We start from the raw sequence: 18034 nt of genomic DNA on the forward strand, positions 1-18034 counted from the left end.
ACTTAAGATATGATTGTACCACTAAAAACAAAGACAACAAAAGACAATACTAGAGCACTCAAGCAAGCCACCAGAAAATTGGAGAGAAAGTGGCGCTCCACCAAGTTGGAAGTATTCAGACTAGCCTGGATAGACAGTACACTACAATACCGAAAATCACTCACTTCTCTTTCTCCAACCTGATTGAGGTGAACCGAAACAATCCAACATTTCTCTTCGATACAGTTGCAAAGTTAACAAAAAAGCAAAGCTCAAAAGTGAAGTGGGTCTTCACTTTAGTTTTAATTAATACATTAACTACTTTGATGAAAAGATCATCACCATTAGAAATAACTGACTCCTCCTTAAATAGTTATTGTCCTCAAAATCTCAGTTGTCCTAAAAATGTCCTGAACCTCCCTGACCAGGTTCCAATGGGGACACTAGAATTTTGTGATACCGTATCGTTCGAGACATTCACTACATTTGTAATGAGTTCTAAACCCACAAACTGTCAGCTAGACCCGATTCCAACAAAACTACTTAAGGAGCTACTTCCTGTGCTAGGTCAGCCAATGCTGAACATAATAAATTGCTCCTTTTCCTCGGGATGTGTACCAAACTCCCAAAAAATAACGAAAATTAAGCCTCTTATAAAAAAAATCTGGATCCCGACATATTAAACAATTATAGGCCAATATCGAACCTCACGTTCTTCTCAGAAATCTTAGAAAAATGTGTTTCCCAACAACTGAATGCCTTCCTGAAGACAAATAACATTTATGAAATGCTCCAGTCCGGTTTCACATCCCATCGTAGTACTGAAACTGCCCTCGTGAAGGTAACAAATGACCTTCTAATGGCCTCAGACAAAGGTTCCGCATCCGTCCTGTTGCTTCTTGATCTTAGTGCTGCTTTTGACACTATTGATCACTCCCTTCTCTTAGAGAGACAATAAATAAACTTCAATTAGTGCTGCACACGGCTGCTAGAATCTAGAAAATGTGAACACATTCCTCCTGTACTAGCGTCCTTACACTGGCTGCCTGTTAAGGTTAGGGCTGTTTTAAGGTTTTACTGTTTACCTATAAATCAATACATGGACTAGCTCCTACTTACCTCGCTGAAATGATCCAGCCATACATACCTACACGTAACTTACAATCGCAAGATGCAGGCCTTTTAATTGTACCTATAATTTCTAAACAAACAGCCAGAGGCAGGGCCTTTTCTTATAGAGCTCCACTACTGTGGAATGATCTGCCAATTAAGGTTAGAAATGCAAACTCAGTGCAAACTTTCAAGTGTCTATTAAAATCGTATGTCTACAGCATGGGTTATGATTAGGTGTAGCCTGGCCCGGGGGCGTGAAGGTGACCAGAAGGCTTGATACTGTCCACCCTTGCTGTCTTGCCAGGTGGGCTCTCGTCACCACCCCTGGTAGGGATACAGTGTCGCCGGACCCCCCTGTCTCAGTTCCAAGGTCTTACGCTGCTATACTATTGTGCTGGGGGTTTGGGTCAGTTCTCCTTCTCCACTATAAATTGTTGTTGATATGAGGAATACATTTTCGGAATTTTCCCAGTCTCCTCCCGTTTTAAACTTTAGGAGGAAATGAGGTCCTGGTCCACACCTGCAGAGTACCTGGTTTGGGGTGCCCATTGCTGTCCCTGTCCTTGTCCATCTGGTCATACTTCTGACCTAGTCAAAATTTAAATAGACTATGGATTTAGCCCACATGCATTTATTAGTTATTCCAATTGGACTCTTAATATATCACCCGGCACAGCCAGAAGAGGACTGGTCACCCCTCTGAGCCTGGGTCCTCTCTAGGTTTCTTCCTAAAATTTTCTTAGGGAGTTTTTCCTAGCCACTGAAATTCAACACTACTGTTGTTTGCTCCTTGGGGTTTAAGGCCGGGTGTTTCTGTAAAACACTTTGTGACAACTGCTGTTGTAAAAAGGGCTTTATAAATAAATGTGATTGATTGATTGAAATCGTAAATCATCAAATACAGAGCAAAAACATCAACAAAAAAGTACACTGCTAAGCACTTCTGAACGTCATGTACATAATATTTAAGCATTAATAAGATATGAATGCTGATATCTTAGACTGCTTTCAGGGGACTTTCAGGGGCGCTATCAGCACCGTGGACAGCGCCCTGTACACTTGCTACAAACCGCAAACTGCGGGCGTAGGTTATTAACTGCAGGCGTAGGTTATTCATAGGTTACTTCTTACCAAACAAAAGGCAAACTAAATGTTGAGAGTATATTACGCAGAGGTCCATTATAACGTAGCTAAATTGTTATTATCACTATTTCACGTCATAGAAGCACCGGAATATATGAATTGTCCCAATCACACGAACAGTCTCTTAGGTGCCTGATACGCCAAAGAACTCCTGATTATCGCTGTAACTTATATTTTTGTTTAGCAACTTGGTTTTTGTATTTTATAGTTATCTACGTTTGCGCCAAAGCATGTGATTGTTCTGGTATTGGTGCTGCTAACCGACAGATAATGACACAGACAAATATGTCTGTAGACATGTCTTTCGCAGACTCCATAGCGATTCATGATGCATTCATCCTTCTTTGCAGCTTATTTGCGCTGTGTGAGTATACTTCACCAATCTGATCTGGCAGTCCAAAATAAATGTCTCGATGATAACAAAAATGTTTTCTTTCAACTTCGATTATACAGGCTTTAAGTTTGGTTTTGCCTTAGTGGAGGCAGGCAAGACCGATCCAAAAAACCACGCCAACGTTATCATGAAAAATGTAGCAGATACATGTAAGTAAAAGTACACCAGAAAAATGCTTATTTACCTTTACATTTAAGTCTCAATAGCAGACGTTTTTATCCAATGCAACTTCCAGCGCATTGATCTTAAATAGCTTTGTGGGAGGTCCACAGAAAACAGTTAATTAACTACACCGGCTTAATCATGGTTGCGGAGAGGGTACTGTGAAGTTATTTATTTGAGATACTCTTTAAAATGAGTAAGGCCATCGTCAAATCATAATTCATATCATTATTATGCCTCGTAATCTTATAGAGAGGCAGTTTGAGAGATAGGCCTACATTTCTAGTCAAAACTGGCTGTTAAAGATTATATTAATATAAATTAAATATGACAACAATGCCAAACGGCTAAATTTGAAAAGTTTCACTCATTGATGTTTGACGCGTGTACGCGTACCTCGGAATGAAAGCGTTATGTGATTCATCAAAGTGAGGAGCCAGTTATCACTTTCTTTTTAGAAGTAAGACTAGAATGAGATTACTGATGTGTATTTTAAGCAATTGTAAGTTTTCATACGCCCATAAAAAGCTGCAAGCGTTATGCTGGGAAGTTCTATAGCAATAGGTCGGTGGCTGACGCCCGTCGTGTTGACCATAGTTGTTTTGAAAACGCAGTTTCCACTTGGTGATGACTAATGTGACAGAGTAGGAGTTCGTGAACATGTTTTACAGGTTACAAAGGAAAACGTGGGTGGTGTTTTTAGGTCAGGAGGGTAAATCTGTTGAAAAAGTTGTATATATGTTTTATACAAAACAACTGAACAACTATATAGGCCAACCAATTATTTTCGTTTAAGACAGTGCCTCTCACGTGGAAGGCTCAAATTCAAATCTGTTGTGAACAACGACATGTATTTATTTTATTTCCACGATTCTCTCGTCGTTTCACTTGATGAAAAGGTTAGTTATCGTCTTTATAGTTATTGTATCAATATCATTCACGAATGAAAGGAAAAAGTTCGTTGTTATGCCATTTCACGTGGGCGACCCTGGTTCGAATCTCAAGAGGGCAATACTTTCTATTGCGGTCCGGGTGAACTAGGCTTGCCTGGTTTCTTGTTATACTGCGGGTGTCCCCACACAACCGAAGCACTTACAAAGAAAACGTAGCACTCCTCACCTCTTGTTGTTTGCGTTTCCCGTTATCCCAGATGCGTCAATGTCAACTCTGGATTTAACCCAAGAACATCCTGGGCTAAAAGACCCGGGAAAGTTCTTTCACATGGTTTTAATGCTGAACATTTGAACCCCTGCCGTCACACGTCTGTATATACTGGATATAAGATGACATACACTGCATTGAATTCAAGCTAAAGTTGACATCTTTAAATCATTTTTGTGTTCACAGTTATCACCTTGGTTGCCTTCTTTACACACGGATATGCGTTCGCCTTTGGGGGGGGCAATTCTTTCATTGGATTGCAATACTTTCTCATTCTGGACAAGACAAACGTGGTGCACTTCTTCTTCAACTATGTTCGCTGTGCCGTGGCTACTACTCTGGCACTTGGGGCTGTCAACGAACGGACAGAACCAATCGGCTACCTCATAGCTGCATATGTTTTCTCAGGTATTTAATTAAAAAAACAATAATTGAGCCCTGCAGGGTGTAAGAAGGAGTTTGATATTTGCGAGGAGGGGGGAACATTTTATATTTTTTGCAAAGTGTTCTTATTATTGGGGTGACCAATTCACCTTCTTATAGGGTGCTTATAGGCTGCATTTCTCCTCTAACCCCTCCACCTCCCCAGGACTAATCTACCCTCTGGCCTGTCATTGGATCTGGGACCAGCAAGGCATCTTCAGTCCAACCTCCACCTCCAGTCCAGCACAGGTGTGAACAGTCCAATCCCATACCGAACTCAAATTCAGGATTTAGCCACACATTCACTAGAAGTAGAAATAATCTCGTACTTTGACCCAAATGACTGTTCAGGACCATGCAGGTAGCGGGGTCATCTTCCTACTGGGTGGAGCAACTGCAGCAGTTTCACTGTACATTATAGGGCCCCGGGACGGTCGCTGGAGCTCCCATTTCAAACGGAAAGCGCACGTTCAGTCAGTAAGTCACCAGCTCAGCTTCAAAGGGCAGCGAAAGACCACACAGACAGACTGTGTTGCATTGTTCTGCGTCCATCAACAAATGTCTCCTCTGTGGCTGGCTGTTCATAGATGGTGGTGCTTGGGGGAGGCCTTCAAATGCTGGGCTTCTTCGGCCTGGCGATGGGCGCTCACCCCCGTCTGCTGGGCGCTGAGGGGGGCCAGCTGCTGGGGCGGGCCGTCGTCAACCTGCTGCACAGCGCTTCATCTGGAGGACTTTACGGACTGATTCTCCAACGCTTCGACAAGAACTACTATGATCTGGACAGCATGTCCTCTGGGGCCATTGCTGGAATGGTAACAAACATCTGGGGTTTTAGAAAAACGTGTAGCAAGAGCGTGCCATGCAGGGACGACTAGAAAATCATGGATGGGGGGGCTAAAGCCTCGTTTTGGGCATACTCCCCAAAACATCTTTCATCATGAATTTTTAGAGTAACAATGGGTGTAAAATCGATCAAAATAAGGTAATTTTTAGTTAAGGTTGGCTAAAAGTATACCTGTCTCATAGATTGTGTTAGATACTGATCTAATATAACTTCAATTCTAAATCTAAATCTAAATAAGGAAAATTAAAGTCCATTCTGTCTTCATCCATCCAACACTAACAAAACTAAAGTCACAAAAATGGCTGTACTATGTAGCCAAAATACTTTTGTCACCTGTAGTTTAGAGTAAATTAATATATACAGTATATTCTGTAGCATCTAAGCGAGAAACATTTAACAACCGGATCTCCATTCCTCTGAACAGAATGCTTTGCAATACGTTAACTTCAAACCCAAACAAACATGAATTTGTGAAACACGCACAGTGTTAATGGACGAAAAGCAAGAAAAAATGTATACTGAATTGTATTAAAAAATCAATTCCAGGCACGCATGTGGATTTAAATTTAAAAAGCCTTTAACGTGCGGCCTAGATAATCATAAAAAATGCCTAAAATCTCTGGGGTTGTTGTCTGCCTTTTGGGACTGCATGTGTGGATCACGTATGAGCATTGTCGGTAACTGTATAACATGTTTTATGAATAAGCGCTTGCTTTCCGGCTAATCTCAGTGTGCCTTCCGTTGGTATTTACAGGTGGCGGTGGGTGCCGGGTTGGACACGTACACGCCGGGTTTGGCGGTGATGTGTGGGGTCACAGCTTCTCTCTTCTTTTTTGCCGTGCGCCGCTTATTATGTGCCATAAAGGTGGACGACTCCCTAAACATAATCCCAGGTCAGAGTTAACAAGTCACACACGTTTTACTTTTCTAGTTTATACCCCCCCCCCCCCCCCCCCCCAAAATACGAATCGTGTCTCACTTTTGTCTGTATCAGGATATTTGGTTCCAGGAGCCTGGGGTTTGATCTATGCCGGTTTTTTCTCTGACGGTGGGCTTATTGGTGGACATCCCCAGGTGAGGAGAAAACGAAACACAGGGGTATTGGTTCTGCGAAACAAAATGTTTTAGTTGTGAAACACGTTAAGATTGGACATATTCAGGTTGGTGTGAGAAGACAGGGAGAAAACCTAGCTTTTCTGCCTAGAATTCCTCAGATAGACAGTTTTTTTTTGTGAAATTATTTTTACAATATTTACAAATTTGGTTATTCTCATGTTTTTATTTCCAGGTGTTGACCAACAATTTAATTGTGATGCTAGTATTACTTCTCTGGGCTGTGGTTATGTACCCTGTCCTCTCAATGCTCATGTGTTTCGGACTGCTGCGCGTCCCCCAGTTCGTAGAGAAACAAGGTGAGCTCATACCCACGCTCTAATCATTCCAGCAAACGATGCGAAGTTACATTTATGTTATGCTTAATTTGTAGCATTGGCCCAGAGATGATGCAAGACCTATGTTTCTGTGGTGTCCTTTGCAGGAATTGACAAGATCAGACACACATTAAGACAACCTAACACTGCCACGATGTCACTGAACTGACCAATCCAGAGACAAAACCTTTAATGGAGACAAATTTAAAAAATCCTCAATAAAAAAATGTTTGCCAGCAAGCTTATTTGTTTGAAGAGCCCTTATTTCTTTGCACCATATTGAGACACTGAGATTGATAATATTTACAAAGTCAAACTTTTTATTGTATGAATCACAAATGTCTGAATAAAATAAACACAACACAAATATTCCCCATGTTTCTAAGTGGCATTTATTTGTGGGGGACTTATGAGGTTGTCGTTTGAGAGTACAACGGTCAAAAATGCAAATATTAAATGCACTGTACAATAATTGAGGTCCTTGATTGCCAATAAAAACCGAAAATGTCCTCCCTATATTTGAGACAACAGTACAGGAAACACAGGTAGTGCAAGTACTGGAATGCAGACAACAAATTAAAGAAAATCATCTTCAAGGTCAATGGGAACCTTGTGTAAATACTGAACAAAAAAAAAGAATCTTAGGAGACATTTGCATTTGGAATTTTTATATAAAACTCACCATAAAATACAAATTGTATTCATTTTACACCTTATCCCGGTAAAAAAAACAAAAAAAGGTTTAAATAATCCACAAACCCAGCACAGTCGCAGGTATTACTCAGACTGTGTCAATGGCGTGTTTAGGTGGCATTTTAAAATAATTCTGGATTGTGGGATAAAACTGCATGCCCCACAGCCATCCTTTTTTCATGCACACCATGACATCAAATAGTTGGCTAAAAGAGTGGTTCTCAACCAACCGGCTTCGGGAACTGGAGTTCTGCTGGTTTTCTATTCTACCGGGTAGATAACTGCATTAAGCTGGTGTGCCAGGTCAAAATCAATCCCTGATTTGAGGGCTAGAGTCAATACCAGCAGTTTCCCCAAGGCCTCAAGTTGAGAACCAGTGGTCTATAGCACTTCTGGGAGCAGAGGAACAGAATGCTAAAGATGGCAAAGTTTACTTTTTGATCAGCCGAGTGGGAGAGACTGTAGAAATGCAGCTAGTATTTAGGTCATTTGCCCTTCTTCGAGGAACCAAACCCTGAGAATCCCATCACAGCAGCCATTTCATCATCCTCCTCAAACAGATCCTCCTCCGCTTTACGCTTCTTTTCCTTCTGCTTCTCCTTCTTGTAGGCCTTTGCTTTCTCTTCCTAGGAAAATAAAGTGACATTTAGCTGAATTGTCTTACAAATACTGGGACTTGCAGATTTTCAGCCCTGAATTAATGGACATTTAGTCCATTTAGACTGGCACATTGAGATTTATAGTACTCTAGACCCCATCCCTGACCTCTTCTCGAAGCTCTTTCATGCGCTCTTCAAAATCATACTCCTTCTGCTTCTCCTCCATCTTCTTCTTGTTAACTTCAAAGCGTTTCTTCACCTGGTCCAGCGAGGAGCGTTCTACACGCATGGACATTCCCAGATTCCTCTGGTCTGTGAGGAAGAAAAACATTTGGAGAGAAAACAAATTCCCACTGAATAATGCATCTAGTCTGCCGCAGGGATGCTGCATCAAGACATTTTCTAGATGGCAAAAAAAAACAATGTAGATTATTGTGCAATATATTTGCTTAGGAAACGTGACAAAATAAAGACGAGGAAACACGTCAGCCCCCTATTCTGAACCGTATAAATGACCCTGTTGCATACTCACGTTTCTTGCCATTGATGTGGTCCAAGAAGTTAATGGAATCCTTCACAACACAATCACAGACATTGCAGTAGTACCTAAGCGCCGGAATAGAAGATGTCAGCAGTTATTATGGCTTTGTGTCCCAACATGCCTGTCAGCGAAGTCAACGAAAGAAGAGAAGAAAAAAGACCATGCGTTGGCGGGCTACATTAAGTGTAGTTATAACTCAGGAATAGATGATCATCTTGTCAGTAAAAGATTGTTTATTTATTAAAACTTGGAGTAACACCGGGGCGCCGTTATGTCACAGGACCCTCTGTACACTGCATCATCTACTGTAAGACCAGGCTAAATGCCCGGTTTCTATCATACACTGCTGAGCTGTGACAGCCCACTGTCTATAATCTTATCCCTACCAATGCTTCATGAAATTATCACTTCAGAAGATTTCAAGAACACACACTACCGTTTCAAAACGTTTGGGGTCATTTAGAAATGTCCCTGTTCGAAATATATATATTTTTATTGTCCATTAAAAGAACATCAAATCAGATCAGAAATGTAGTGTATACATTGATAATGTTGTAAATGACTATCGCAGATGGCACATTTTTAATGGATTTTTGACCGGAGTACAGAGGCCCAATATCAGCAACGGTCCTGTGTTCCAATGGTACTTGATGTTTGTTAATCCATGAGGTGACTCCTGGATGCTGGCATTTTTCCCTCAATGTGAGGCGTCTGTTTCTCAACCGAGAAGCTCTAATGTAATTGTCCCTTTGCTCAGGTATGCACCAGGGCCTCCCACTCCTCTTTAAGAGGCCAACATTGTCAATTAATGTGCATTTGACACTATAGCATTTCACTGCTGTTTAGATCTGTTTAAGTCTGTTTAGATAACAAATATAATGCAGAAGTCTTAGATAAGGTTTTAACAAGCCTAGTTAACTTGGATTACAAACGTGTGCATACCCTCCCATCTCTGCTTGTGGTGTTGTCTTGGTGATAACAATTGTTTTCCCCAGCTTGGACTCAAGGTCCACCTTGTAGTCCCTGTGTCGCAGGAGTTCTCGCTTGACTGGGGGTGCTGGCTTACCTGAAAGAAGGATGGAAAGAGAGGCATGATCAGAATACATGTTTCAGGTGTTTGGGATAAGCTTTTTCTGTATTTATTACACACAATAATGAATGTAGTCGAGGAAATCAAGTTCCTTTTTGCGTTGTGTGTTTCTTAGTATAACTACCATCTTTTTTGTCTCTCTCCTCATTGAGACGCTTCTGAGCCAGTTGTTCATATTCATCTTTGTCCCACTTTCGTCGAAAATCATTCTTGCTGTTAGCACCACCACCACCTGACTACAGCAACAAAAAATAAACATGAAACGTTAGTTTTGAGAAATGCATAATGACAACACATTCAATTAAAGAACATCTGACTTCTTCGATCATAATTACAGTTAATGTTAGCTTTGAAATGACATTCAACCAGAAAAACAAACAACAACCATGCATGGCAACACAAACTCTTTGCGATTAGCTACGTCCATAAATGTGATTCTAAATTGATAAGTTACATCTAAAACGTTCTTATCTAATGGCATGTATGAAAAACAAAAGTAAATATGTTTATTTCACATGAAAAATTCTTTAAAACTAGTATAAAATAGATGGAAAAGCTAAATTAAAGACGGTACATACCCCACTGCCGGACGCCATTTTGTTTGTAACAACGCTCCCGGATACGTTACTGTCGTAAAATAAGAAGTGTAATTGGAGTTATGGGGAGCTGACTGGTTTTCTTATGAAGTCAATTATTACATTTGAAACAACACTTTTAAAGATTTTCGTCATTGTAAATATATATATATATTTTATCATACAACTATGTCGTTTATTCTGGTTGAAGTAATATTAATAACAATAATAATATATACATGTATTTCATTAAGATAAAGTATTACAATTACTACATCAACCTTATATGTATATGCGACGTTTTTTGTTGTTTGTGCGCTGACAACGCGATTGATTGTGCATGTGACACCTCTACGGGCCCGCCTTGATGTCACGTGATCTATCAATCTACCTGGCTGGTTAATTTAAAAGTCCGTCATCGCAGCAATGGAGTGTTTACTGTGTGCCTGCAGGCGAATTTATCATGTCAACACGCGTCGAAACCTCGTTTCAAGGTCCATTTATGGAGCCAAGGTGTGTATGTTTTCGGTGATTAAATCGCGTGTTCTTTAAACCTGCTGTCTGTATGAATGTTAAATTATTTTAATTATGTGAGTGTCGCTTACCACTAAAGTACTCGTTTGTTTAATCTATATGAAGACTTCATAATATTTGGAAATTTTATGGCTTTAGTAACATGTTGTTTTCTTTAGGGGTTGGTCAATCCCTCCTTGGTCAGGTGTTTCAGACCTTCCAGTGGGCTTCAAGTCTAGAGTACCTTCTTATTCGTGTAGCCCTGAACCATGGCTTCTTCCAGGCTGTAGTTCTGTGTATGACAGTCTTGTCAGGTAAGGGGATGGTAGTGACTGTCTCGGGATAGGGGGAAACTACCTTTTGGTTGAACATGACCGTAGTAAAAATCATACCCAGATGTCCTTTAGTCCCAAAAGTCTGATTCACATTGGGACATTGTATTTGTTATACATTTTAACTGCACATACAATGGTTACCTGCATTGCTGAATGACTGGAACATGTCAAATGGGCCTGGTTATGGTAAAACAAGATATTAGTTGAAACGGCTCTGTGGTTTTCACCACTTCTGCTACAGCACTGAACAGATTCTTTGCACGTCCTGTCATTAACTCTGGCTTTCTGCTTGGCAGAATTTTCAACCAAATGTTCTTGTCTTTCCTAAACCTCTTTCTCCAATTATGCCCTAAAGTGTATCAAATAATACTTACTCCTATAGCTAATCTTGTGTATTTGTTCTTCCAGTCTCCTTTGACACTCATCACTTAAACACTGGTACTGCTTAATCAAGTGTTTTTATTCATTTATATCTATAAAGTAATGCAGCTCCAGCCACACCTCCTTGCCCCTTGAATGGAGAAAGAGGACCCGGCCCAGTTATGCAGAAGCCACGCAGGTACTATTCACTACTGATGTTCCAGAACCTGGAGTAGAAGTTTGGGAACCACTGCTCTGATGGGACCTTTTGTCTGGTTGCTTTTCTTATCAGGTCCTCCATACTTGAACGATGTATCCTCAGGATTTCTTCTTCTAGTGTTGCAGTTGGAACCGAGGACATGGACGGTATCGAGAGGTCCGGGTTTCCCTTGTCTGTCTTGTCAACCTATAAAGCAGAATGAAGCGCTTCATGAAGGAATTTGAAACCTGAATTGCTCTGATTAAGCTGTAGTGAATTTTCTTTTTTCCAGAGGTGAATTCTCAGGCACCATATTTTTTGCGGTTTGCAATGTCAAATGGGGGCGTCTTTCCTCAATAGGAGGGCCACCTCAAAACTAATGTCATCCTTAATGCAACGGGGGTGGGGTGTAGCCACACAGAAGGCTACCACAAGATCATTGTGTGTTTACTGTACCGACCGTATAGAAGCCTGGCTATTGTTTTCTAGGTCCCAGTCGGGAATGCGCTGGGCCCCGCGGAACCTGGATCCGGCTCACGTGGAGGGCAACGAGTCCGTTCTGAAACGACGTCAGAAACAGATTCAATACGGCAAGAACACGTCTGGGTACCAGAACTACCTGGAGCAAGTTCCCAAGTATGACAACTGACTTATTGTGACTGGTCTGACGAGCCCTAAAACCCACTTAATTGGCTGTTATTGGATTACACCTGCTTGGTATCTGGAGCTATAAATGCAATTCTATGTGAGTGGCGTGCGTCAGTGTACTTATGCTCGTCTTCCCTGTCTGATGCAAGGCGCCTGAGAATCCCTGGGCTACACCCGTCAACTCCGAACAAGTATAGAAAATACAGCCGGCGCTCCTGGGACATGCAGATTCGACTTTGGCGGAGAGCTCTCCACGCTTGGGACCCTCCGTCTGAAGTGCAGGGAGAGGTGGCCAGGCAAGGAGAGGACCCTGTTGACCAACTGTATGTATCGGGTGTAGGCCCCAGTCATTGCGTATTATAACTGGGTGTCACAACCACACTTGGTTGATGAGGAAACTCTTATCCGTATCAGGACTTGTGGAATGTTAGGCGTTTGGAGACCGTGTCATGAAAATCTAACAAAGCTTGGTCTGTACTGGAGCTGGGATGAAACTGTAAATGATCATATCTGACATGTGGCTGACATGAATCGTTTGCTGCTAACTACACTGAACAAAATTATAAACGCAAAAAATGTTTTTGCTCCCATTTATCATGCACTGAACTAAAATCTAAGACTTTCTCAATGTACACAAGGCCTATTTCTCTCATTGTTTACAAATCTGTCTAAATCGGTTAGTGAGCACTTCTCCTTTGAGATAATCCATCCACCTTACAGGTGTGGCATATCAAGATGCTGAATAGACAGCATGATTATTGCACAGATGTGCCTTAGGGTGGCCACAATAAAAGGCCACTCTAAAATGTGCAGTTCCATCACACAGCACAATGCCACAGATGTCGCAGGTTTTGAGGGAGCCTGCAATTGGCATGCTGACTGCAGGAATGTAAACCCGAGCTGTTGTGATGAATTGAATGTTTGTTTCTCTACCATAAGCTGTCTCCAAAGGCCTTTCTGAGAATTTGGCTGTACATCCAACCAGCCTCACATTTGCAGACCACGTGTAAGCACACCAGCCCAGGACCTCCTCATCTAGCATCTTCACCTCCAAAATCGTCTGAGACCAGCGGACAGCTGCTGCAAAAATCGGTTTGCATAAACAAAGAATTTCTGCTCAAACTGTCTCAGGGAAGCTCATCTGCATGCTCGTCATCCTCATCGGGGTCTCGACCTGACTGCAGTTCGTTGTCGTAACCGACTTGAGTGGGCAAATGCTCACATTCGATGGCGTCTGGCACTTTGGAGAGGTGTTCTCTTCACGGATGAATCCTGGTTTTCACTGTACAGGGCAGATGGCAGACAGCGTGTATGGCGTCGTGTGGGTGAGCGGTTTGCTGATGTCAACGTTGTGGATCGAGTGGCCCATGGTGGCGTTAGGGTTATGGTATGGGCAGGTATTTTATGGACAATGAACACAGGTGCATTTTATTGATGGCATTTTGAATGCACAGATACCGGGACAAGATCCTGAGGCCCATTGTTGTGCCATTCATCCACGACCATCACCTCATGTTGCTGCATCATAATGCACGGCCCATGTAGCAAGGATCTGTACACCGTTCCGGGAAGCTGAAAACATTCCAGTTCTTGCATGGTCAGCATACTCATCAGACATGTCACCCATTGAGCATGTTTGGGATGCTCTGGATCGGCGTATACGACCGCGTGTTCCAGGTCCTGCCAATACCCAGCAACTTCGCACAGCCATTGAAGATGATTGTGGCCACATTCCACAGGCCACGATCGTCAACCTGATCAACTCTATGCGAAGGAGATGTGTTGCACTGCGTGATGAAAATGGTGGTCACACCAGATACTGACTGGTTTCCGGAACCCCCCCGGACCCGCCCAATACAGTGAAACAGCGCATTTTAGAGTGCCCTTTTTGTGGCCAGCCTAAGGTGCACCTGTGCAGTAATGTTGTCTAATCAGCATGTTGATATGCCACACCTGTAAGGTGGATGGATTATCTCTGCAAAGAAGTTCTCACTAACACAGATCTAGACAGATTTGTGAACTATATTTGAGAGAAATAGGCCTTTTGTGTACATAGTCTTAAATCTTTGAGTTCAGCTCATGTTGAATGGGGGCAAAAAGTGTTGCGTTTATACTTTTCTGTGTATAAATGGGATATTATTAATGTTCATTCTGATTTTTTCAATATATATATTTTTTTCCATATCCCGGCTCTAACCGGGACATGTATTCTTTACTTGGTCGCTATTTTTTTTTAATTTTTTATAATGACTTCGTTGATGCTCAACTGTCCAGGCAGGGGTTGCTTGAGCAGATGAATTGTGAGCTTCAAGAGGATGGTGGCACACCTAAAGAGAGAACCAGAGGGAGGGATATGCCATCTGAGTCCAAGCCCCCCTTCTCTACAGTGGCTGGAATGTCATCCAACAGTCCCTGGATGGTTCCCCATGTGTCCCAGGTGTGTATGTGTGGGGTTATTGGGTGTGCTGGTGTCGTTTTGCTTGAAGAGATCTGTTCACTGTGGTTTGCCTCTTCAGGTGGGCGTGTCTGGTCCGGAGGGCCCGGTCTCCCAGACTGGTTTGGGGTACTCCTTTAGCAGTCACCTGACTGCTGAAGAGAATGTGTTGGGATGGCTGAGGTTCCTCCTGGAAACTGACCACTCCTGCAATCATCCGGTGCCCATGCAGGGAGACCAGCTACCATGGAAGCCGTACTGATTGCCCTCTATTGCTGTCCGTCACAGCGGTATATCTCTGGGGTGTCCGCCTTTAGGGGTGCACTGGGTCTGCCAATTTGGTCATGGTATGAAAGAGGATTGCTGTAAGAGATTGACGAGACACTTGTGATCATGTCAGTTTGGGGTCACTATTTACACTGTTTTTTATGAAACATTAAGCAGTATCTGCTTCACTGATGCACTTACAACCTATTTATTTGGACTTCACTACTTGCACCATGTACTTATTCAATGTTTCTGTCCCATTTTTTATTATTATTTTTTGTTTTCTTTATGCACTGCCCAACCCTCTGAATCAAGGGACTCTTCTCACCCTCCCAGTTTACATTTTTCTCTAAGGAGTAAAGTGCCAGTTTTTGCTTTTGGCCAGCCCACATCACTGATGTTCACCAGTCTGACGCCCAAGTGACTAAGGCTCTGTACTGTACCATCCTCATGCCTGCCTCGCTGTTTTTCTAAAAACAATGTTGATGGGGGGAAAATGCTGTCACGTTCTTGTAGTTTTTATTTTGTTTTTCCTCTGTCATTTTGTACAGCCTGAGTACTGAAGCAAATTAATAAAGATATTTCAAATTGACAATGTGCAAATACATTTTCTGCAAGTCACAGGATTTTTCCAGAATGTTCATCTTTAAAATCTAGGCTGATTTGGTTTTCTTGGCCTTTCAGTGTAATGGTTCTTCTTGACATTGATTGTTTAATCCCTTGCAACTTGCATAACTGCATTACCTTAAGAAAACACAAGAGTATATGCAATTTATTGTACTAGCCACACCCGCCAATTAAAAGCAATTAATTGTCGTAGGATAAGACTTAATGAGGTAGAGGCTAACATTACCGGGGCCATATTCCAACTAACTGCAGAACCTACAAGTAAACAACCAATCGTAAGCCATAGAACTACAAGTCCCACAATGTACAGCAATCTAACCACGGTACGTCGGTTCAGTAGAAAAACATATTTTGGTATGCTTTTCGAGTATTAACTATAATTTACTTGTATTTAGCCTAAAACCTCTCAACTGATTGAACCTTCTCTACTTTTATATTTTGTTAGAATTACCAGTCATTAAAACAAACCACTGCTTGGGCGCCCCCTCTCCCTCGCCGTAAATGTTATTTATGAATTCCAATTGCTCACGGGCGTGTGAACGTTGTTTTTTATTTTTTAAATGGACGACGGTGTAAATGTATTGTACGCGATGGTATTTTTCAGAGTCGGATCTTGGATATTGTAGAGTCACGTGAATTGTATCGAAGGATTTATTTTATGTTTCAGATTTTATCAAAGGACAGTCTGGTAGATGTTATGCTTTTAATAGGTCAATACATCGGAGACCCATAGCCGCACACAAGCGCGGCTGGCTGGCTAGTCGCGGGCTGCACAGGCTCAAAATTGGTTTATCCTTCACGAGCATTTAACCCTTGTGTAAGGCCAGAGGTCCGGTGGTGTTCTTGTTTGTCAAGGTAAGAACGACATCAAATAAAGCTAAAGTTACAAATAAATGTTATTAATACCAGTGTTATTACTCAGAAAAATAGCTCACTTCATATTCTGCATGGCCGTGTTTTGCTAGCACGCGTCCTAGACAGCACAGCGGTCCTAGGGTGTAGCAAAAAAGCATGCAATAATAGCTCGTGAGCTTCGATAGCTATATTTTGAATGAGATGTTGGGGTGATATTTTAATGTATTATGTATTTTAGGCCAACAAACTATTGTGTTGGCTCTATGTGTATGTTTGCAAATCGGCATAATCAGTTAAATGGGCGTACGGTTTAGCCATCTAGCCAGCCATAGAAATTACGATTTGCGCTTGCGTTAGCGAACCGGTTAGGTAGCATCCGTTTCTAGATTGTCCCACAGTGCGGCTTGTGGATTCATTAAATCAACAACTAGCTAGCTGGCTATCAATGTTCGCGGTAAGCAACGCGAATATCTTCATGTTAGTCATCTTCAGAATGCTTTATATACTGTGAATGGTTAACCGACCTTCAAAACGATGATAGCTGTAATGATTGTAAATGAATAGTTTCTGCTACAAATGTCTAATCACATGACATTTTTGTAATTGAAAGCAGTTAATGCCAATGTAATATACTACTGACTGTTAGCTACGGCACTAGCTTAGCTACGTAACGGTCGGTAGCCATCATTATTGCATTCAGTAACCCAATGTCCTTCTCAAAATGGTAACGTTAGCTGTCTAACATTAGATGGCTTACTAGACATTTCTAAATCCCTTTAAATTCCAGTATTTTTCTGAAGAAAAACCTGTCGGTTCTTCATAAAAGATCATGATACGCTTGGCATATTGCAAGATTGGAACTAAGCTTGCCTCTTTTTCAAGTTAACACGTCCATGACTGAAGTTAATGGTTAAGAAGTTCATTTTGGGTTTAATTGTCTGACCTTTGGACATGTGCCTTGTGATCTTAAAAAGTTATTTAAGAAACCCGGAGCAGCCGGCCAGCCCAAACATCAGTGCAGCCCCCCTGAGCATATACGCTCATTAACCACTTTATTTGGTACCTATCTGGTAAGATGTTTTTCCCCATATCCAATTCAGAGTTCAAATATGCCCTTCTGCACATCACTGTATAAAGAGTGGTTATTTGAGTATTCGTGTCCTTTCTCACCTGACATCTCTGGTTGCCTACAGAACTCACTAGTTTAGATTTTTATCACAATGTGCTCTGTAAATCCCAGGATGTCAGCTGTTTTCCGAGATGCTGGAACCATAACATCTGGCACCAAAAATCACACCACGGCCAAAGTCACTTATCATGCGTCTTTCCTATTCTAAAGTTTGGTTGAAGAACACCTAGGCTAAACCCATTGGCCATGTCTGCATGTATTACATAAGTTGCAGCCACACGATTCACTGTTTGTCAAGATGCATTAACAAGCAGGTGTGCCTAATAAAGTGATCAGTGAGTGTATGCTTTTCCCCATCACTCATAGATGGTGCCTGCCCCGAACCCAGACTCAGAGCATGTTCCCCACAGGTTTGGTCAGTAGTCAGGACACCTAAGGACTAATTATTACTGTTTCAAGCACAGAGAAACAGTCACCAAAGCACCGATGTGGTCTTGTAAAACGGCACGGGTCAAGATGA

The 18034-nt window shown here is 41.8% G+C and overlaps 3 protein-coding genes across 5 annotated transcripts; 2 read left to right on the top strand and 1 right to left on the bottom strand.

Annotated features, from left to right (window-relative positions):
* Positions 1 to 2379: 2379 nt before the first annotated feature.
* Positions 2380 to 7110, top strand: LOC105011282 (ammonium transporter 1 member 3). 2 transcript variants are annotated; one of them, XM_010871198.2, is made up of 10 exons: positions 2380 to 2599; positions 2689 to 2778; positions 4139 to 4360; positions 4542 to 4624; positions 4727 to 4852; positions 4963 to 5187; positions 5974 to 6112; positions 6214 to 6293; positions 6508 to 6631; positions 6757 to 7110. In XM_010871198.2, exons 1-10 carry the CDS (start codon positions 2506 to 2508, stop codon positions 6816 to 6818), a joined length of 1245 nt encoding a protein of 414 aa, XP_010869500.1. In that variant the 5' UTR covers positions 2380 to 2505; the 3' UTR covers positions 6819 to 7110. The 2 variants fall into 2 exon arrangements, with proteins under 2 accessions (XP_010869500.1, XP_010869501.1); XM_010871199.2 differs by lacking the exons at positions 2380 to 2599; positions 2689 to 2778 and adding an exon at positions 2940 to 2987.
* Positions 6949 to 10177, bottom strand: zmat2 (zinc finger, matrin-type 2). The gene is given in 6 exon segments (NM_001303829.1): positions 6949 to 7968; positions 8108 to 8253; positions 8474 to 8547; positions 9425 to 9548; positions 9697 to 9808; positions 10151 to 10177. Coding segments are annotated over 6 exon segments (615 nt in total). The 5' UTR covers positions 10169 to 10177; the 3' UTR covers positions 6949 to 7827.
* A 370-nt stretch (positions 10178 to 10547) lies between these two features.
* Positions 10548 to 15495, top strand: slbp2 (stem-loop binding protein 2). 2 transcript variants are annotated; one of them, XM_010871202.4, is made up of 8 exons: positions 10548 to 10660; positions 10840 to 10974; positions 11477 to 11554; positions 11648 to 11731; positions 12044 to 12190; positions 12352 to 12525; positions 14477 to 14639; positions 14719 to 15495. In XM_010871202.4, the coding sequence occupies exons 1-8, from the start codon at positions 10611 to 10613 to the stop codon at positions 14896 to 14898; spliced, it is 1011 nt and encodes a 336-aa protein (XP_010869504.2). In that variant the 5' UTR covers positions 10548 to 10610; the 3' UTR covers positions 14899 to 15495. The 2 variants fall into 2 exon arrangements, with proteins under 2 accessions (XP_010869504.2, XP_010869505.2); XM_010871203.4 differs by having other exon boundaries at positions 12352 to 12498.
* Positions 15496 to 18034: the final 2539 nt, after the last annotated feature.

This window comes from Esox lucius, chromosome 7, assembly GCF_011004845.1.
Source record: "Esox lucius isolate fEsoLuc1 chromosome 7, fEsoLuc1.pri, whole genome shotgun sequence".
Lineage (NCBI taxonomy): Eukaryota > Metazoa > Chordata > Actinopteri > Esociformes > Esocidae > Esox > Esox lucius.